Source organism: Carassius auratus, chromosome 9, assembly GCF_003368295.1.
Source record: "Carassius auratus strain Wakin chromosome 9, ASM336829v1, whole genome shotgun sequence".
Classification (NCBI taxonomy): Eukaryota; Metazoa; Chordata; class Actinopteri; order Cypriniformes; family Cyprinidae; genus Carassius; species Carassius auratus.
Genome location: NC_039251.1, coordinates 9,799,107 through 9,822,089, shown reverse-complemented (window position 1 = coordinate 9,822,089; position 22,983 = coordinate 9,799,107). Strand labels below are relative to the sequence as shown.

The 22,983-nt window shown below is 35.3% G+C and overlaps 1 protein-coding gene across 3 annotated transcripts in view; it reads right to left on the bottom strand.

Moving 5' to 3' along the window:
• Positions 1 to 22,705, bottom strand: part of LOC113108315 (phosphodiesterase 1A, calmodulin-dependent) — a 61,221-nt gene extending 38,516 nt beyond the window's left edge. Inside the window, exons 1-3 of one of the 3 annotated variants that reach the window (XM_026271276.1) lie at positions 22,157 to 22,705; positions 21,598 to 21,728; positions 19,841 to 19,867 (exon numbers count right to left, since the gene is read on the bottom strand). In XM_026271276.1, coding sequence (XP_026127061.1) covers positions 19,841 to 19,867; positions 21,598 to 21,695 — 125 coding nt within the window. In that variant the 5' untranslated portion in view covers positions 21,696 to 21,728; positions 22,157 to 22,705. The other 2 variants (XM_026271275.1, XM_026271277.1) reach the window with 2 other exon arrangements.
• Positions 22,706 to 22,983: the final 278 nt, after the last annotated feature.

Genomic DNA, 22,983 nt, shown 5'->3' with positions numbered 1-22,983 from the left:
ATTCTATAATTATATACAAATAATTCTAAGATAACATAGGGAGTTAAGACATAGATGTAAGGTTTCTGACACAAAGACTTCTGCAAAAACTTTTAAGACAACTTCTGGCTAAAATCTAAAGACATTACTGCATGTAGAAGAAAATCCCATAATGCACTGCAACAAGTTTCCCAAGATGGTGTACAAAATGAGAGATAGGTGAACATCTTTATAATATATTTGATAACAAATGATCTATAAAAGTATTGTACTGAATATGTGTGCATGCTATGTATATTTATGCTTATAAGTACCATTAGCTTTGCAACATGTTAGCACTAAACTACTCAAATCAACCGAGCTTTGCGTGAGAACTGCTGTTTTTTTGACCCATGTCGTTGTTGTTGTTGTCTATGCAGCTCGTTCCAAGTCAGTCACTTATAAGTCAGTCACTTATGAGTTAGTACCCTGAGCACTACAATATGTACACACGCAACTCACTGCGCTTTAAAACAGAGCGGGACTTTATCCTCAAGAACACAGAACTCCAGTTTGAGATGCATTCTTAAGATGTACCTGTTTGACATCTGCTTCAATTTTACATGCACAAAAAAAAGCAATTAGCAACCTGCTTGAAATAACAGAGAATGCAATAAACCACAGCTTAATTTTATGCCTCTAATGACCGCGTAACCACATTAAATGGGGGCATTTAGTGAGGGTATTTTGCTCCCATTCTTTGGAAATGCACTGTGGCTGATAACAGAGCAAAAAGCAGATAGGGTTGGAAGTGCCCCTGGGACCCTTACGAAACAAAAATATAGTGCAGTATATTGGAAAATATCATGTAATATATTAGCATATATTCTTATATATATATTTTTTTTTTTCAATATATTGCAATATATTGAAAGCGGCAATCATTTGTATATTTTGAAATATATTATATAATATATGTATCATCAATATATTATTAAATGTATTCAAAAACATAAAATATTAGAAAATAAAAAGGGAAAATAATATATTACAATATATCACAATATATTTTAAGAAATATATGGGTAAATATATTTTCCTTTCGTAAGGGGAATCAAGTCATGCTTTAGATTATTATACTATTCGCTCTCAAAAGTTTTGTTTATGTGTTGACTTTGTCTCAGATGTTTCTCCTACAATTCTTTAAGAGAAATGTGACAATTGTTGTTGTAGAGTAAGAGTTTATCACTATGAAATTCACATGAATAACTTAGACAAAATCTTGATAAATCCATACTGGGATATTTGACTTTTGATTGGTCAAATCTGAACACGTTGTTGACACTGATCTGTTTTGAATTCAAGGAGATACACGTGATGTATTTTCTCTAAGGAGAAACATCTAAAAAGAAGGAGATGACTTAATTACAATACAAGCTAAAGCCAATCTTCTTCAGACTTATGACTACAGAAAACAAACGTACAACTTCAAAACAGAGTTCCCTGACAAACCTGACAAAAGATGAAAAATTTAACTGGAGTGGCCAGGAGGCCGCAGGTGAAACCCTCTTACCTGAAGATAGGTCTATGGAGAAGCTTTCTTTTGATGGTCACATACTCATCCATTTAAGAGCACGAGTCCAGAGAGTGTGTGAGCTGAGGTTTCATTCAGACTGTCCCCAGCTGCTCGTCACATCGCCGTGTGCTCTGCCCGATCCAGCCTCCCTTTCCTCTTTCTCTCTCACTGACGGCCCAGTGCAAAAGGCCACGGAGGCCACATCACAGAAAACACTGAGGCAGACACCAAACGCTCAGAGAGCCAGGCACCCAATGGAGCTCCTGTGCCAATATTGAACTCTTCAAGGTGGCTCTTATCTCTTTGTCCCTAATGCAAAAACGCTTCCCAAATGCCTGCCTCCTAAGAGTCACGTCCTGTACAGGCGCTCTCCCTTCCAGAAAAGCTGTCGAGCATGCAAATTAACGCTGGCCGACAGGGTCTGGTCAAAAAAGGGGCTGGACCCTTGTCAGGAAAGAGTAATTATATCACAATCTGGCTTGGGTTTAGTGTGATGTGTGGACAAAGTTATGCGATGCAGAGCGGGTCCTTGTTTCGGGAGGTGTGCGTTTAAAACGGTTGTGTCATGAGGAATCTGATTTTCCTACATCTTTTGGTGTACTTTGCAAACATACTGTAACTTTTAATCTCTGAAAAACTTCTCCAGATGCTAAAACAGTTTGTTGTAACCTTCTGCTTCTAGCTTTATCTTTCTGATATTACATTTGAACAAATAATAAATAAATAAAATTACACTTCGACAATGGCAATTTGGTATTGAGAAATTGTATCTGTATGTGGAAATACAAACTGATTTGAAGCTTGTTGCATCATGCCTGGTTAAGACACAGTCAAAGGGTCAGGGAGAGAGTGGAAAATTGTCATGGAAAACTAAATACTGACCGTTTTTGGCACTAAAAAAACGTTGCTAACATTATAAGTGGACTTCAGAGAGAACATAATTGCAAACGCTAAAATGATCTTCAGGAGAGTAGGGATGTCAATCACAGAGACTAACGGCATGGACTAGGAGGGCGACACATCAAAAATAGAGAGGAAAAAAGAAACATATCTGGCAACTACATTTGCTTGATCATTAAAAGCATCTTTAAAAAGAACACATTAACTCCAGGTTTACAGTATGTCAAAAAAAATGTAACCTTTTCAAAATATGCAAGGCACAACTTTATGAAAAATACATTTATTTTAAGATTTACTAGCTACAAACAAGTACTGATCTATACTATTCTCTCAGAAATTAAGGTTCATGATCGCCATTGATGGTTACATGAAGAAGCTTTAATATTTACAGAACCTTTACATTCTACAAACTGTTCTTTATAGAAAGAACAGATTCTTTGGAATTTTGAAATGTTATGTAATGAAATGTGAAATTTTAAACACAAAGAAAATAACTCAAAGGTTCTTTGAGGAGCCGAAATGATTCTTCTATGGCATCTTTATTTTTTTGTCTGGAGATAGAAAAATAAATTAAACCTGTTCTAAAATCTGTTCTGCATACCATTAATAGTGCATCAGGGGTCACATAGACTTTTGATTTGGGAAAACTCATCATCAAGATAATAATAATAAGACATAACATGCATTGTTGTTAATATATTACAAATTCAACAACACTCAATCAAAAAAAAAAACAAAAAAAAAACATGACATATAAAATCCAGATATGTTACACAAACATGGGCACTGGAGAGAAAGACTAAAGTGTCCTACTAAGGCAGTGAACAAATAAAACCAAAAATAATGAAGACCAGGATGCTGATGTGTCAAAGAGAAATACTAGACTAGTCCAAATACAAATGAAATGAAAATGAAGAAGTGCTATATTTTCAGCATACACTAATAAAATATGTATCACTGGGCTAAAAGTGGTACTCAAATGTAGGAAATTCCACATAAAGTCAGCATGAACCTCAAGCAAACATATCCCATGTTTTCAGGTAATCCAGAAACTATCCAGGCTCTGTGAATAGTTACAGATTGAACATATGTGATCATTTTTCAAAGAAACATTAATATGGGGGGGGGGGGGTTCCAGACAGCAAAGTCTGAGTAATGTTTGAGTTACTTTGAACTGGCCCATAAAAAATAAAGTACAAACAATCTAAACTGTTTACTCATCTATAATGAGGCTCAGAAAGACAGAATACAGCAGACGGTTTAGGCAGTCATCTCCAGCATATCTGATGCCATTTTAATAATGGCTTAATGCTCAGTGATAAATCAGGAGATCTGAGATGATGAAAAGGAGACTAGATTTCACCATTTAAAAAAAGCTTTGTTTTAAATGTAAAATCTATATCAAATGCATGTTCCACGTTCTTAGAAAATGCAATCTGTTTGCGTCATGCACTTTTGAAAAATTATTCTCTATAAAATTCTACAAAATATTTTTTACAGAATTAATGAATCAAGTGGTGTGTCACGGGAAAATCATCAAAATCAAATAGTCTTTTTTAGTTAAATTCAAAATTTGTTAATTCCCATTTTCTTTGAGTCATAAAAGAACCCAAACTAATCTTGCAATGTCATAAATAGGTATATATATATATATATATATATAAATATACATAAATAAAAAAAACTACTGACCTTTCAAAATAGTAGTGATGAGCACATTCAAAACATTGCTTCACCGAAGCTTTGAAACATTTTTGAATCTTTTGCTTCGAATCAGTGTTTCAGAGTGCATATCAAACCGGCCAGGTCATGTGATTTTACCAAACAATGATTCGCTATGTTAAACTGTTTCGAAACGTTTCAAAATTGTTCACGATGGTTCAACTCTAGGGGTGTTGATCTCAAAATTAACCCCTGAACCACTTCTTGTTGCCCAGTTAATCATGTGACATGAAATACCACACATTTTTACTATAAAAAATAAAGAATTCAGGGTCAGATTTTGTGGGTTAAACAAAAGATAGCTATATATTTAAAAAAAATAAATAAAAATACATACAAATCCCACCATACCTTAAAAATAACAAAATGAGCTTAAGATAGAATTAAAGTGCCCCTATTATGCCTATTTGACTACTACCTTTCATCTATTGTGTCATGTAGCTGTATGTGAACATAAACTATCTGCAAAGCTGTTAAGCCGACAGTGCACAATAGATAAAGTTATTGCCTATCAAAAAAAAAAGAGAAGGCTCGCAATTGCCTAAACGAGTCGTCAGGGAATTTGAATATGTTACGGCTCTATGTCACAAATTAACATATTTGCATAATGTCCGCCCACGTTTTACAGCGCAAACTTGCCTGCCCACAAACACAGTAAAATTTCAGTTTGGTTAACATCACTTCGAGAAGACGCTGTATCCTTCGCTGTGAGAGTAATTTTAATTTATCAAATCTCATAATTACCACAAACTTGTTAACACTTGACACTTACCACTGAGAAATGTCTTGCTTGTGAATCAGTCTCTTGTTGACCAGACAGATCAACCGTTTCATCATCAGACTCAAGCTTGAATTGGTGAGGTACAATCGATACTATCTTTTCTATGTATTGAGACTCCTTAAGTCTCCAGGGCTGTCATTCTGTCATAGCAATGGGCTTTCATTTCCGACACGCTTAGCAAATGTCTATATTACTCTGGACCAATCACAAAGGACTGCGCCTTCTGACCAATCACAGCACTGAGGGCTCCCGGAAAGGAGGGGTTTAGAGAGACTGATTCTTTGAACTGCTTCACACAAGTCATTTATGAATCATTTAGAAATGAGGTAAAATTAAATCTATTTTCTGAGAAAAGTAACGTCTTTTTGAGCTTGCATGCATGTAAACCTGTTTTAAGACTCATAAAAAAATTTTATGGGCACTTTAAATCCACCTCCTTCCCCTGACCGATAACTCTACTTTTGCATGCGTTTTTATAGACCGCTCTAATAAAAACAATTAATTAAATAATTACATAAATTAATTAGTTCATTAAATAATTAATTTAGTTCATTGTGTGTTAAGGGTTTGATTATACTTAAATAAAACACATTACACACAAGCACTAATATTTAATAGGATAGTAAAGGGCCTGTGTGATATCATTTCCCGGATTTCTTGTCACATGACAACAAAACAGCTTCCTTGCATGTTGATTTTACCCATCTAGCCCCTTTTGGTAGATGCTGTAACTACACCATCTGCTTCTAAAATGCAACTCCCTTGACGGCCATTCAAAAGTAGCAGTGTGTTCACATATTTACTTTTAATTTGTCAAAATATAGCAGATGTTTGCCATTGCTGAATCCACTTTGGAGGGTCTTGTTAATGTGAAATGTGATATTTTTCCACATCTGCAGTCTTTGACGTCACAGCACAGCATAGTTGCTTGTGAAGGCTGTAGCACTGTGTGCATTCTTCAGGAGCCTTCAGCAAATCAACATTGTCATGATGTCACTTCCCACGACTCGGTGATGCATGGCATTTATTGTACAGCTCATATAATTGGCCACTGAGATGAATGGGAAAGCTAACAGAAAACGCTCTCCAGGTATTGTACACCTCTTAGGTTATGCATGACTGTATATCAAACTGAATTATTTTTTAACTTCTAATGAGCACAGTACCATATAGTGGCTAATTTTAGATTTTTTTTTTAAATCAGTTTTGGATATACATTGGCCTATATATTTAATTGTGCATACTTATTTACCTAATTTTTACATTTATATTGCCTTTGCCATCAGCTAAATCTTGCCAATCTTTAAAAACTCCAATAATTGAATAACATAGTTAAATGTTAACTTTACATATATCCATTTTTAGATTGTACATTATAATGGTGTGATGCCTAAATTCACTTATATATATTTTAGTTGTTGGTGTTTTATTTTTTATTGATTTAAAATGGTGTTTAATTTTTAAACCAGCCTTTTATTATTTAAAGTAATAACATTAAAATAATGATTGGCTCATCGAAGAAGTGTATTCAAATAATTGTCTGTATAAATATCATTTTGAATACATTTTTGAGTATGGATAAAAACAACAGCTGTAGAAACATCTGCCATTTTCCAAATCACATATGAAAACACCAAGTCTTATACACTTACTGCAAGTTAGCTTTTGAAACAATACAGAATACCATATGCAAGCCAAAAATATCTGAGAGTGCGGTATAGAAAACTTAATCCTACCACAATCCTTGATGTTTTTTAAAATCCAGAATGGAAACGTGAAGATGGAATCACCACAATGTGGAAAACACTAACTCGGCCAAATATAAAATGTCATTCAGACATGACTGAACATATCCACATGGTATAACACAGGAGAAAGCAGCCAATGAAGAGATCAAAGATAGAGGATAAGTCTAACACCCAATGAAAGCCTCCAGCCACAGTATCTATAGCAACAGACTTCACAATCCAGGAATCCAGCAGATATTCAAAAGGACAATACAGACTTTATTATTGGACTTCTTTAGAGGCAATGTTAAAAACACAAATGCACAGGTTGCTCGGTCTGCTCTTCTTGGGTACCACCCCAGAGAAGCCACATGACACTAATATTAAGTTTAATGTGTGTTTTCTCTCTCAAACTTCAAAGGTCATCCTGCATTATAGTAATGTTGAAACTAGACCAATTCCTGGCCAGGAGAAAAATACTGATTTGGCTTGTTTGTATGGGTGGATTTTAGTGCATGTGCATGTGTATCAGATGGTCATTGGATATATTGTCTGATGCCAAGATGTGATAAAACAGTACCTGATTCTCAAATTTATGTTGCAAAGTCACACAATAAATGTGAGGTCTCAAAGCCACATCACTGACCTCAACTGCAAAAGCAGATGAAGGCTTTTGCTTATAGACACTAGCCGCGTTAACACTTTAAATTTCCTTTCCTTTTTAAAATTCCTAATTAAAATGTCAATTTCGCAAAAACTCCCATATATCGTAAAAAAGTTTTTACGTTCACATGAGGTGGCTTTTCAGGCAATTAGAAAAAGGAATATTTTCAATAGGTTGTTTTATCGATATTTAGAACATTTCGTAAACTTTTGCACAAATCCGTAATGGAAACCTGCATACTATAGAGTCACAAACACCACAAAACCTGCATCTTATTTACTAACCATCTGCAGTCAAGTCTATCCAGGTACATAAAGATCAACACAACTTCTTGAGTATAAATTTCATCACTGCCATTCTTTTCAGTGCTTTTTTATTTTAAGTTTCATTATACATTGTGTGTTACTCAAAAGTCTCTATTAACCCCACACTGTTCTTATTTATAAAAAGTGGTATATTTAGGATTATTGTGTACAAGTTAAAAACTTGAAACGAAAGAATCTTTTTGACATTTTTTACAGTAAAAATAAGATAACATCTAATTTAATAAAATATTAAGATTTGTTTTCATAAATTAATAATAAATTAAATATGAGTGTATTTTGTTGTACTGCACTGGCATATTTTCCACTAAATTTAAACTTTTAAGTATACTTAAAACAGAAAAAAAGTTCATTAAGTCCAAAAAAAAAAAAAACTTCAATATACATTACTAGTCAAAAGTTTAGAAAATCTAAGATTTTACTGTTTTTAAAAGAAGTCTCAGATGATTACCAAAGTTGCCTTTATTTGATCAAAACATATTATATAACAGCAATTTTGTGAAATGATATCACACTCTAAAATATATTTTTTAAATCTTGTGCAGTGTTGCTTTAAGTAAGTGTTGTTTTAAGCTACAAATTATGTTGATTTGTTTTTATGGAAAATTTGACCAAAATACTCCAGTATAAAGTATAAGATTTTTGCAGTACATTGACCATGTGGTAGCAGTAATTCACCAAAAGATGGAAACATTTTGATTTCTATTACGCCATACATCATTTACTTCATATCATTTTTCTAGTTGTACACACACTGTTCATCAGAACTCCACATCATAGAAGTAAACCTGCATTCCTTTACCTCTTCAAATCTATATTTTCTGTCTTGAAAAGTGTTTATGTCTTGTGAAATGCGTTCAACCTTTTGTATCTAGATTAACTGCAGGTGGAACGCTGAACAAATGCCTTGCACCACAAGTTGCGCTTTTGGTCTCTATGGTAACAAACCGCTGCTGCTTTCTCTGCATTCCTGTCCTAAAGTGCCTTCATCACCTCATGATTAACAACATTTGTTCCACAATACAAATGCACTCTTTATCGAATGTGTTACAACGGCATCTTTAAAAACAGCATGTGTCAGGAATCTCACTTTCAGGGACAGGCGTAGTAAAAGAGCTCGCAGTAATGTTGCAATGACATGTTAAATTCTTTTTTTCTCCTAACATTTCTTTCAAAATATTCACATTTTACCTTTAAAGTGACAACTTTGTACATTATTTGCACCATAAAATATTTCATTATAGTTTATACAAATATACAGTACATATATACAGAGCTAGGAAATTACTATGGATCTAATATTTCTGATATTTTGCTTTTGAAAGAATTTGGCTGAGAAATATTTGAGGTCATATTGAGATCTCTGACATTTGCTGGCAGAAGGCATCTTTTGCAAATTTCATCATAGTTTTAAAATGTCATATGTTATATCTCAGATAAAAAAAAAATTCTCCATTTGGTCTGTATACTGTCTAGGAGATAATTTTTTTTTCTCTTTTTCTATGGGAGATTTCTCAGTGCACTACTTCATATGTGTCATAATCACAGAAACTTGAGACCTCCCACACAAAACTGCTGAAGTGTGACTACTTCCACTGCTGGCTTCCAAGTTTCAGATTTCCTGTGGCTACAGATATGTAAAACCTGCAAGAAAAGATTTTCAAAGATTTTTTTCATTCTAATTCTATGAGAAAATGGAAGTCCAGATCACAACTATAACAATAACGACACAGAGGAACAATACTGCTAGAATTCCTTTCAAAAATATTTTTCCTTCAGCTGATGAAAAATATAAAAACATTGACAGCCGAAACAGAACCCATCCTGCATTAAAGAGCTCAAGCATTTAACCATTGTGCTGTGCTGGAAATGTACCCTAATTTAGTGTTATAGGTCAAAAATGACATCCTTTTAAAACCAGTGTTTGGAATAACGGCGTTTAAAAGAACGGCGTTAGGTAACAACATTATTTTTTCAGTAACGGGGCAATCTAACTAATTACTTTTCCCGTCGTTACAACGCCGTTACCATTACTGGACGTTAAATGCGGTGGGTTACTATGCATTAATTTAATAAACTATGTAATCCGAACGCACCCCTGGCTCACACAGCGAGTGAGGAGGTGGGTTTAATAACGAGATTATGATTGGCTAAGGCAGAGTCATGTGTTTCATGGTAGCCAATCAGAGCCAGTGTTTTTACACACATGCTGGCACACGAGCCAGCGGCGCCAAACACACACACACACACACACACAACACACACACGCAGCTACACAGAGATTCGCAGCAGCAGCAGAAATGGCGAGTCAGGAGCAATCCGATGAAAATTTGCCATTTTCAAGGTGGAGATATAAGCACTACTTCAAATTCATTGTGGTCAAAGTCAAGAATTTGCATGTAATGTGTACATGCAATGTGTGACACACGCATCTACAAGGCTAGTGGCCAAAAACACTTTTCTTACAAATATAATACTTGAAGTGCAGGATAAAACTCTTGCTGTCTGTTGACGAGCAATAAATATCGAAAGTTATGTACGAACACCTGTCTGTTCTACTCATTTTAACTGACTTGGGAAAACCTTAAAAAATATATATATATATTTGACATATAGCAACTTTTTTAGTTTTTTTTTACAGTAACGCAAATAGTTACTTTCCCTGGTAACGAGTTACTTTTATTATAGAATAATTCAGTTACTAACTCAGTTACTTTTTGGAACAACTAGTGAATAACTATAACTAATTACTTTTTTAAAGTAACGTTCCCAACAGTGTTTAAAACTGCATGTAAAACACACTATGCGAAATGTATTGCAGTCACAGATCTAAAAATAATAAGCATAAATAAAATATTTAAAAACATGTGTAAAATAATAACGCACAAAACCGAAAAACGAATTACATATGAGCAGGAAACCTGATTTTGTTTGAGATTTGAAAAATTTTGAATTCATGTTTCAGTTTTGTGCAATAGAATTTTAAATGCGTTTACATTTTTGATTTACGCTTATTATTTTTCGATCCATGACTGTGCTTTTTGTCAAAAAAAAAACTACATTTGTTTTTCGGTTTTGTGCGTTATTATTTTACACGTGTTTTTAAATATTTGATCTTTGCTTGTTATTTTTCACTCTGTGACTGCAATACATTACACATGCAATACACATGAAACCAGTGCAAACTGAAAGAAAACATCTTGATAAAAAGATTTTAAGCAATGTTTTGTAAGCTGGACACAAGTGTGACAAGAAAAAAATCACAAAACATACAAAAATTATCACACTTTTAATGTAGTCTGTAGGTATGCACTGTGTGAGAAAAGCCAGTACATTTTAGTCCAATGTGATAACATTAAAAATATCTCATAATCAAAATGACTGGAACACAACATGGCAGACAAAAAAAAAACTCTGTTGCACTTCATGTAAAATAAATGGCAGAACTGTACTAGTGGGGCAGTGGAGCACAAAGCTGTAAGTTTGAGACAGCAAGACGTTGGATTAATTAGCACGCACAGGCTAACATGCTGATAATTAGCTTGTCTGCAGTGCATTCTGTAAAGACTGAGCCCCGACTGAAAGCCCTTGGGAAGCATGAGTCATTCCCCGCAGGAGGCTGAGGAAAACATCACTCAGGCCCCTTTTACATCGCTCGTGCCATTATGAGGCTAAAGAGTGTGTTGCTCGTGGTAACAGCCCTTTTGATGAAATTCCTTAGATGATGATATTATGAGAATTGATTTGACATTTCAAGTAAGCATGGAACTTCTTATTAAAAAACCTTCACGCACATAAAATAAAATCATTTCTGCAGTTCAGAGTGGCACTAAATGCAACATACAGTCGATGTGAAGACTGTTCAGATTGTGTTTTTCCGTGCAAATGGCCTTGATGGCTTTTGACTGAACATTTGATTATTTTATATCAAAGTGAGGTAAAATCAGCTGCTGGTTCTTGAATATTAAAACACACAAACATAATTCAAACAGCCTTTTGATCTTAATAGGCTTTGAACTTAAATTAAAAAGTGCCATTGCTTCCCACAGGGATGAAAAGTCATAACTCGGATTTCTTTTATGTCACAGTTGTTTGTCCTAGACAGCAAATGGAGACTTATTATTTTTTAGTGTTCAGATGTTACTTCTTTAGAGTTTCAGAAGAGATATCATCAATGGCTCAAACTGTTCAGATGTCAGATGTTTATAAATATCAGACTTCTCAATATGAACTCAAACATTTCTTATTAAAGGACCAAGTAATATCTCAGGAATAGTCCATTTTTTTCCTCCTATAAATTTAAGGACAAAGTTGACCTGGGAACTCTATTAAAGACATATTTTACACAAAAATGTTTATTTTGTCATCATGTGTTGACATTTGTGTTGTTTTAAAACTGCATATTTCTTATTTTTTTTCGTTCTCTGGTGATAAACAATAAATATTAAGTCCATATGACTCAATTGTACTGAAGTTATTTGATGTAATTTGCAAAACAACAATTTAAAGGGATAGTTCACTCAAAAAAATTAATTCTGTCATCATTTACTTACCCTCAGGTTGTTTCTTGTATAAATTTAACTCAGCTGTTGAGCACAAAATAAAATATTTAGAAGAATGTTGGAAACCCAGCAAATGATGGTAGCCATACTATGGGAGTCAATGGCTACCGTCAACTCTTGGGTTACACACATTCTTCAAAATATCTGTCAGCTGTCAAATCATGCATGACAGCAATGATGATTCTGTCATGATGACTCTCGGCGAGTTTAGCATGGTAATAAACATTGTAATGTTAATGTGTTTGGTTTTGGCGGAATAGATCTGCTATGTTGCTAATGTGGCGACAAGCGAAGAACCGAGACATGCTACTGCCAATACATTCAAAAACCAGGTGCTGAGAACACAGAAGAAATACTGCTGCAGCACATATAAGATATATAATATAGCCTCATATATAACATACATGAAATTAGCCCATAGCAGATCTATACAGGTGGAGCTGGGGAAGGTGGAGAGTTTCTGAAGTGTCACTGCAAGTGCTACAGCAAGCATTAGCTAGACGAGTATTTGAATGTTGAGCAGCAAGCTCATTGGCTGCTGATGCAAAAAGAAACCAATCAGCTGCGCCATGTGAATTATGATGTCATTATGTCAGATCGGAATGGATTTCACATGGCTTCTTTAATCCTTTTTAATGCATTTTCATAAAATACCTTTCAGTTTTGTATTCAAAAACCCAACTTTTGAAAGAAAGTCATATTGATTTGGAAAAGCATGAAGTCTTGTGAGCTATGAACAAACCACCACTGGATTGAGTATCTCTTTTTCTCTCTTTCTCTCTCTCTCTCTCTCTCTCTAGCTGCTCAGGTCGGCTTAGTCACACTGAAATTCCCACAGTACCATTTCTAAGCCTTGTGTTCTTTTATTCTTGACAGACTTGTCAAAAAAAAACAAAAAAACATTAGCTCTGAAAATTTGAGATGATGTCATGGAGAGAAAGAGAATCAAAACAATTTCGCATTTAGTTGCTAAAGACTGTTTGTTTGTTTTTGTTTTTTTTTGTTTTTTTTCATAGCCAGGCAAAGCCGTTTTTTCTCCCGATCTAAAACTGATAAAGCAATCATAATTTAACCTTATAGCCTCACACTGTGATTCATGTTGCTATAGCAACCATCATACGTGAGCACGGAGGGGATAGAGCTGATATCAAGTATAAATGGATTTTTGTTCTGTTTTCTGTTCACTTCTGTTTCTTTTATCACTCATAGCCAGCTTTTTTTGCTTTGAAGCTTTACACTGATAGCAAGTGATAAAATAATTGAAAAGGGACAGTTGGCATTTTCCCTTTTTGAAGGTGCTCTCAACATATTGATGACATATTGTCATGAAAGAACTTCCTTTATTCTTCCACAATCACACAGAAAGAGCCTCTTTAAGAAAGCAAGGATTTGGTTGTTTGCCAAAATCATTAGAGGCCTCGAGCATTCGCTGATTGAATGTGAGAAAATGGTAATTGCATTGCTACACGTTCATTTTCAGGCAAAATTGTTTGTCAGGGAGCCGATCTCCCTCCAGGTCATGATCGAATCAAGTCAAGGTCAGCCGGCCATATTTAAACAGTCAACATCAGGTGGACATAAAACAAAGCAAGAGAGGTTTCAAAAATTAGAAGAGAGAGATTTAAAAAGCAAGGAGAAATTATGGTCTAAACTGCTCTAAATACAGCTGCAGATAGCTGTCGTACAGGCGTATTGTTCTGCTGCACATATGGTGCCACGTTCTGGTATTCCAGTCCACTAAACAAATAGTTTAGCTGCCAGCTGAAGCCTGTTCACACTGACAGCAATTTTAGCAATGGAGGATTGTGGACTTCCTTTTGAAATGTTATCACAAATGAGACACAAATAAGGCATATTATTAGAATTTAAAATGACTGTTTTCTATCTGATTATATTTTAAAATCTAATTTATTCCTGTGATGCAAAGCTGAGTTTTTTTTTTGTCTTCAGTGTCACATGATCCTTGATGATATACTGATTTAGAAACATGCCTTCTTAATATTAATGTTGTAAACAGTTGTGCTGCTTAATATTTGAGTTGAAACCATGATCCTTGATTTCAGGATTCTTTCAAGAAAAATGTATTTCAAATAGATTATATACTGTATATATATTTAAGTATTTAAGTATAAGTATTTACTGTCACTTTTATTGATTTATTGCATTCTTGTTTCTTTCTTCAATAGATAAATCAATCAACAAATAAAGTAAGTAAATTAATTAATTCCTACTGGCTCCAAACATTTGAATGGGATTGTATATTATATTATACAGTATGTGAGAATAATTTTTCAGATACTTTGCAGCTGCAAGTTGCTGTCAGTGTAAATAAGGTATTAAAGTAATAATTCACACAAACAATTGAGGTTTTTTCATCATTTGCTCACCCTTATGTTGTGAATCAATTTTTGTATGTAACACAAAGGGATAGATTTAACACAATCCTCTAATAATGAAAGTGGATGGGGATCAAGGGCAGCTGTGATCATTATTCACTTCGGAATGACGTAACAGTGAGTAAATGAAGACAGAAGCTCTTTTTTAATGAACTGCCTTCTTAAATAAATGTGCACTAATCCAAACATGGTTTTTAGCTTGCTTTAGTAGACACACAAAGTACAAAAGTTCTCAAGTAAATCACAGACATGCATAGGAAGTGGATAAAATAAACTACAGCATTCATTCTCCCCTCATGCAAGAGAGTGTGTGGCTTATTTCTGACAAGAAGCAGAAACAGACGCTCACTTCTGGCATGTTCACGGTCGCCTCTCTGACTTCTCCGAAACAACAGTAGATTAATAAGATACACGTTCCCAAATGAGCTCAAGTAACACAACCAAAGACCCTAAAGCCTTTTTGCTCACAGGATGCCGGTCTGTTTGTTAACATCTGCCAATATCTGGACAGCTTGAAATGACTACAGATCCAGAGAACAGGAAACACTCAGTTGCCAGGAGACGTCACCAGAATGTTTCAGCAAATGCTGGAGAGATGGTACGAGGCCTGAGAGACAGGCACCTGTTGACGGGAAGCCCACACAACACAATGCAGAAATATCTGGAAGGTCTACTGTGCAGATGTCATACTTTCTTTCTCGCATTAGCAGCTAGTTTTAAAATACACACAGCATGATGATTGAAACACTAAACAATTTGTGCTTGTGTGCTCATTCTGCCATTGGCTTAATAAGTTGGACCATTTTAAATATCAAATAGACTTTACATAGCCATAAATAGCCATCATTTGCTACTTGCTAATCACAAGCAGGTGAATTTTTGAGCATTTGATCAGACAAAAAGTTGCAGTGCAAGAAAAGCCAGCAATATATTTTTCCCAGGAGAGAAAGACTTTACATTTCAAATGTGCATACATGCATAACATGAATTTTGTCAATGTTTATTAGTAAATGAGTGTACCTCAGAACTGACAGACACTGGCTAAAGTTGGTACTCATCCAGCGAACAAAAATATGTTTTGTGAACATTTGGCTGACATTCCGTTAAGTCATGAAAGCAATATTTCTGAACATTATTCTCTGAATGGTAAAAATGTCCAGTTTATTGATTTTTTTCTTTCTTTCTCAATTATGCAAATGTTAAGAAAACATTCTATTTTATAAATTTGCAAATGTTTTCAGAATGTTACTTTAGAATTTTGTCTGAACTTTCTGAAATAAGCAGTGACAATTAAGACACCCGTCCCAAAAAAAATTTCAGGAAAAAAAAAAAAAAAATGTTATTAAAATAACATTGAGAACATTTTTAAAGACCGGATAACATTGAACAAACATTCTATTATCATCACTGGAAAAATGTTTGTTCAAACTTTGAGAAAACCTTGGCAGAATGTTCAGTTTGCTGGGTATGATCTTTTGAAGTTTTCTTTTAAAGTACGTTATGTGTACAATTGACATTTTATCTATGAATTTTCTTTTCTTTCCTTTACTTTTTACCACTTACACAACAAAAACAAATGCTAATGCTGCACATTTTGTGTGGAATTGATGCTTTATCTATATTCGTCTCACAAGCCTGTGTTTCAGAGTCTTTTATACTTCAACAGCTAATGACAACACAGCAGGAAATTGTTGGATGGCTACTTGACACTCGGTGTACTATGCTTTATTCTTTTCTATTGTGTTTTCAGAGAAAGAGGGCCAACACATTGCTGACATCCAGCTCCTCACACATTTATATATACTCAACAGCCTTAAAGACAGCGTTGCTCTAATGTAAAGGTCGGGATGAGCAAGCTTTTGGTGACTCTGAAGTGGTTTTGCTGCAGCTGAAACCAAGAATATAAGTGTTTGAAAAGAAAATATATTCAGTTGTTTTCATGTGTAAATAAGTTGACCCCACATTAATATAATGGTAACTTTGTCATTGTCAGTAAAAGACAAGGCTATTGAAAAAACATTGTATTTTTTTGCAGATATATTTTACAAGAACCATCTTAGGTTCCCCAAAGAACCGTTTAGAAATAATCTTTTTAGTAAGAAGCCACATAATGCATGTGAATATTTCAAATGAACTTTGTTGGGACAGTTTAATGGGGGCCTCTAGTGGATACATTACTCATATCTTCTATATTTCCAAAGATTTGTCTAAGAAACCTTCATTTTAACATCATCTAGAATTTAAATCAATATCATTTAGAGTCATTTAATCAATCAGACCACCATGCATTATTCATTACTGACAGCTTGCTGAACACCCAGTGCTTAAAGCACTGCTGATATAATTAGTTGGATTGATTATCTTCTGTATTATAAGGTGTCTCAAGCTGTTTAAGTTCACACTAGAGGACTAATTGTGGTTGAATATACCTCTCACAATACAAAACAACCACTTACAAAACTGGAGGTGCAATCTTATTTACAAATGAATCTCATGAATACATGTTAGTGTCATGTCATTTTAAAATGAATGGAAAAAAAGAATTGGTTGTTTTTACATAACATAAATTAGTATTTTTTTTTTTTCATTGTGGCATTATTTTCATAACAATTAAGACAATTTCCTAGGAAATTGTCATTATTGTAATACATTTGGATAATTTACTTTTGAGTTATTTATTTACTTACTTGTTTCAACCCAGCTTTGAGTCCAATATGGAATTACCCAGAATGTAGGTTAAATTTCTACACTGAATTTTTAATCCAAAAGTTGGGTTAGTCCATATTTGACCCAAAGTTGGGTTAAAACCACCAAGTATTTTTAGAGTGTACCTACTAACAGTAATGTTTATATTTTTATCACAATACATTTAATTTATTTATTCCGAGATTAAAGGAGAAACTGTCATAAAACAATGGACAAGTCATTTTACTTCTGATTTGACTTTTTTTTCATCCCATTATTGTTAAAGCTGATTCTCATTATTAAAAAAATATATATATATTAATGTGATATATATATATATATATATATATATATATATATATATATATATATATATATGCTGTTAAAAAACTTTTTTACCAACATAAATTCCACAATAAAGATACAAATAATATATAGTTTTTATTTTTCAACAACAGATTTTTTTTTATTATTATTCTAAATTCTAATTCTCATTATTAAACATTACAGTAATCCAACATTTATTCACATTTATCAACATTTATTTATCATCATAAATTCCACAATATAATTAACAATAATATATAACTTTTTCCACAGCATATTTTTTAAAACTTTTTTAACCCCATTATTCACAATGCTGATTCTCATAATTAGAAGTACTGTAATTCAATTCATATATTAATGCTGCTCAAATATATTTTAACCAGCATAAATTCATAATCACCATGACATAATCAATAATATGTAATGTGCTTTTTTAAAATATGCATTTATGGGTGAAATAATGTAAAACAAATTCCAATAGTTCTAAAGAAGGCTTTGTTGTTTTTAAGCGAAATGCATTTCTTATTTCTTTCTTTTGAACTGGGGATGAAATGTCACCTGGACTTGTTCCTGACAGATTTTGAGAGGTTCACCCAATTACAGTAACCAATGTTTTGCACATAAACCTCTCCCACCTTTGGGACATGACTGATTTTGACGCATGGATTACCAATCGACTTTAGTTTCCTGAGGTGAATACTGATGCAGAGATGTTTTTGTCCTCTCCAGAGACACTCTGAAGTGCACACGCCGAGGTCCGCCTAACTGATAGTGGAGAGCTGTGCTTTGAAGGAAGCCCATTGTTTGAGTAGCACCTCTCAGCGTGCATTACATAAATGTGGGGCTGTTATCGAGGGCAGGCGAGTCTTTAGCATCAGAGGCAGTAATGTGGGGGTGTGTGAGGGCCACTTCACCTGAACTAGACTGCTCTGATTGGCCTTCACATAAGAGCTTCCACACAGAGGGACAGTGAAGGCATCAGGGCTCTTCAGAGTCAGTGATGCTTTGTGTGTGTCAGAGAAAATGCATTGGCACTTGTTTGATGTATGCACTACATCTGTATACTTTGAATGCTTTGGCATGTAAAATTAATTCATGATTATGTGATTATTGTGCACTTGTGTCTATCAATTTGCTGCATCATTTGCAAGGCAGGAATCATTTAAGTCAAGTCTCCATCTCAAGTTACTGTAGAACGCTGCCTTAGAAGGCATCTGCCTATGCATGAAGACAAGACTGATCACAATTCAATATTCAAATAGATACAGTAAAGAAAAGTGTTCTACTTAAAAATAAAGATTCTAAAAAGTGCTTTTTGCAGTGATGCCATAAAAGAACCATTTGCTTCCCTTTTCAGTGAACAGCTCTTAAAAGCACAATTTTAATAATCTAAAAAAAAAAAAAACATTATAAAGAACCTTTTGTGCAATGGAAGGGTTCCATGGATGTTAAAGGCTCTTCGTGGAACCACGGATTCCAATAAAAAACCTTTATTTTTAAGAGTGTATCAATGTTCTATGCAAGCTTACAGTTTACAAAAGCACACCCAAAGCTAACATTATCCACTAAACAGTTCGAATAAAGTCTGTATGTTAAATGGTTCGGGCTGAATCAATAGCACAAGTTCAATACTTAATGTCAGGGCTTTAGAACCAACCCTAAGCAGAATGTTTGAGGAATATCAATACAGAGCTGCCATGCAAGCGTTGTGATAATCTCTTCAGCGTTCCATTCCAGAGCTGCCCCACTTCTGTAATCCGTACATCACAAGACAGCATCAGACAGCGAGTGCAGTTTGTATTGTGTGGGCTGCCATACAGGGAAATGGAAGAACACCAGTGTCCCGTTCCTGGTTGGTGTTTTGTCTGGATCGAGATGCTTAGCCGTTTAATGAAGCCTAATTACAGAGACTGTCTCCTTGGAGCACCATGTTCATTGGCACAGGTGAAAGAGTTGGACTGTGTTGTCAATATCTCTCCAGCTCCTTCATCGGCCTATTTTATCGTGATTTTAGCTGCAAGCATCACTTTAGCACGCCAGATCTTTACCCATTACACAACCCCCACACTATGGAGGTGGCAATGAAACCATTAGTGACCCAGCTGGAGTGATAAGATTGCGGTTAGATTCATCTAAGCCTGCATTACTTGTCATGCGTGAAATGTTCATTTGGTCCAATGAATTGCTGTGACACAAATAGAGACCAACTTTGGACTTACCTTTGAGATGTGCTTTTGTACTTCTGCCTGTAAGACAAAAAAAAATGGAAGCACGTTAGCTTGCAGCCATAATGAGCACATGCCATGGGAGAAAGATGTTTTACGTATGTAAAAGTCAGGACTGACAAGAACAGCATGCTCTGTTTCCAGTGTGAACAAAGCCAGGATCTCGAGGAATTCTCACTTTCCCGCTGCAGTGAATTAGTCATCGTATGAAGCTGCTGTTATCTGATGCAACTGAAAATCTAGAGCTCTCGCTGAGCATAGACGCAGTGGAACATATTGCAAATCATTAGCTAATATATTTCATTATATATTAAACCGCCTACATAATTCATTTTGATTTTGATTGTGTTTATTCCAACTAGGAGATTCTGAGGAACAAATGTGGCCTGGATTCTGAGCAGGAGGGACGTTTCAACACATCCCAAAACAACATTGTCCACCTCTGATGGGATGATTGGAAGAGCGCGATCAGTCTATAGGGGCTAGATGGAGCTCACCAAAGAGGCTTTGCATGGAGGTAATGGAGCTAGCCTGGTTTAAATCCAGGGATCAGCCATTCAGTGACTTCCACAAATTTCCTTCTATTGTGGGTCATAATGTCTGATTAAATTGCCCTCTGCTTCAGCACCATTGCATTTAACATCAGACTGGAGGTTTTGTTTTTAGCAGCGACTAGAGCAACAGAAGGTCATTTTTATGGTGGAAAATGAATTTATTGCCGTAATAAAAATAAATGAATATTGTACATCAGTCATACTGAATAAAGAGTCAAGAGAATATATATTTTTTTTACTGTTTTGGACATAAAGCAGGGCAATTATTGTTAACTAACCCAAGAAAAAAAAACATTAACTGAAAAACTGAATTAAAAATAAATAAATAAAAATTATAAACATTAACTGAAAAACGTACATATAAAAAAAAATCAAGCTTATTTGTGCTAGTTGCCAATGCAACATAAAATTACAATAAAATAAATTATGATATATTAGATTTATAAAAAAAATACGAAAACTGTAAAATTAAAATAACATTGATAAAGATGTTAGATCAAATCTAATTTAAAATATAAAAAAAATTGAACAGTATATAAATAATATTAAAATAGCACTAAAGTTTGATTTATTGTTGAATAATACGCTGAAATGCTTAGTTAATATTAAATTAATTTTAATTCAATTGCACATCAATTAATCATACTTAAAATATTTTGTAGTTTGTAGTATCCTTTTAAATTTTACATTTAATCATTCTGCAGACGCCTCTATCAAAAGTGACTTACAAATGAGGACAGTATTTATGTTTGTAGTATAAACTGTGATAAATGATCTGTTATTATTTATTGTGGCTGAAAGATGTGTTACACAACTGTAGTAACAACCGAGTTTGTGGTGAAATGCAATGTTCAAACATCTGCATTAAAAATTAAATCCACGAATGACGTTTGGATTGTTAAAGTTTTTCCCCAAAAAAAAAAAAAGACCCAATCCAAACACAGCCGAATCTCACCACTTCAAGACTCATATGAATTAATTAAGCAAAACTGTCAGCAGCAGCAAGTATGTGAACAACAACATTGCTTGATTAGGCTTGACGGTCTCATTAGTATTACATTCACACACTTGCTGCCCCAAGAGTCAAGATTCACCCACTCCCAGCATCACAGCGTACAGTGAACACAACCACACCGCGCTGCCGCGCAGGAATCAAACCGAGTGCTGACGAAAGAGCATGAAACAAGAAGCACTTACATTCCTTTCAGCCTAATCCACATCTTCTCCGTCTGGTCACACTTGGAGTACTTCAAGGAGTTCTCCAGTCCGTCCGTGTCGTTGGAAAGAGCATCCATGGTTTGCACAGACGCGCGAGCGTGTGGAGTGATCTAAGATGCAGAGGGATACGCAGGTATGCGATTCAACACGTGTAGCGCAGAGATCAGGGTCCTAAAAGCATCTCGGGCAGTTTGAATGACAAACGTCTCCCAGAGGGTCCTGCTCGCAGCTCCAGAGTGCATCAGCCCGTTGAAGTGAGTGTCAGCATGCAGACCTGTCTCTCTGCTATGCACTGAGGGAACGCTGTCACACACACACACACAACCACACGCACGTCACACGAATGTTTCTCTCTCTCTCTCGCTTGCTCTTGCTCTCCCGCTGACCGGAAAAGCAGCACTGTGTCTAAACATCTCACCCTCTCGTTCTTTTACCCTCTTATTCTCAGCCTTTCACCCTGCGCTGCTTCCTTTTGGCATCTCTAATCTCACGCATTTATACAAACACACACACACACCTCAAGTACCGAAACGGGCACCTGTGTCGATGGAATCCGCTGGCTGGAGGCAGCGCTTTCCCCCTCCTCTTCAACACCAGGGAGAAGGAGAGAGAATGTTCTCCTCACATCCTCTCCAGCATCATCAGCATCATCACCACCCGGCCGAGATTCACCTGTCTTCCCCCGGCAGAAGAAGCCATCGCAAAACCCTTGTACTTTAGCGTGCCTTCCCTCCCGTTAACCAGCTGAGCGATAAGCTCCCCCGGCGGCATCTCCTGGTCCCAGGCTGGCGTTTTAATGAAATTAACCTGCGCGCTATCGTCCCGCGCCCGGCAGCCTAGTTTCAACGCGCTCTAATCCCCTCATTCCAGCGCAGCTGCAAGAAGCAGCGTGCTGATAAAAATTTCATGATTGTTTGTGAAATACAAAAGGGCTGATTAGGCAGGCACACACTCAAAGAGACCATGAAGGGTTTCTTCGGCGAATAAATTTGAAGAGTACCTTGCCTAATATAGCAACACCCCTATATCTCATTTCAGCAAATAAGAAAGGAATTGTGGGATTTTTTTTTGGTGTTGCTGCAGCCAGGCATGGCTGAATTTCATTCATTAGGGGGAAGGGCACATCATCTCCTGCCTACGGAGCATCCGCGGCATGAATAGACTGAATCCTAATGATCCCTTCTTTGGGGTTACTGGTCTATTGGATTACACTCTACAATGTAAAACAGCTTAATCATTCCAGCATTAGCATAGGAACATTAGCATAGTTCATTTCATCACATAGGAATTCCTATGAAATTAGACAAATCTGATTATTATTTGGGGGGGGTTCACATAGAGGTGGTTCAGACAGTTGTCATGCCA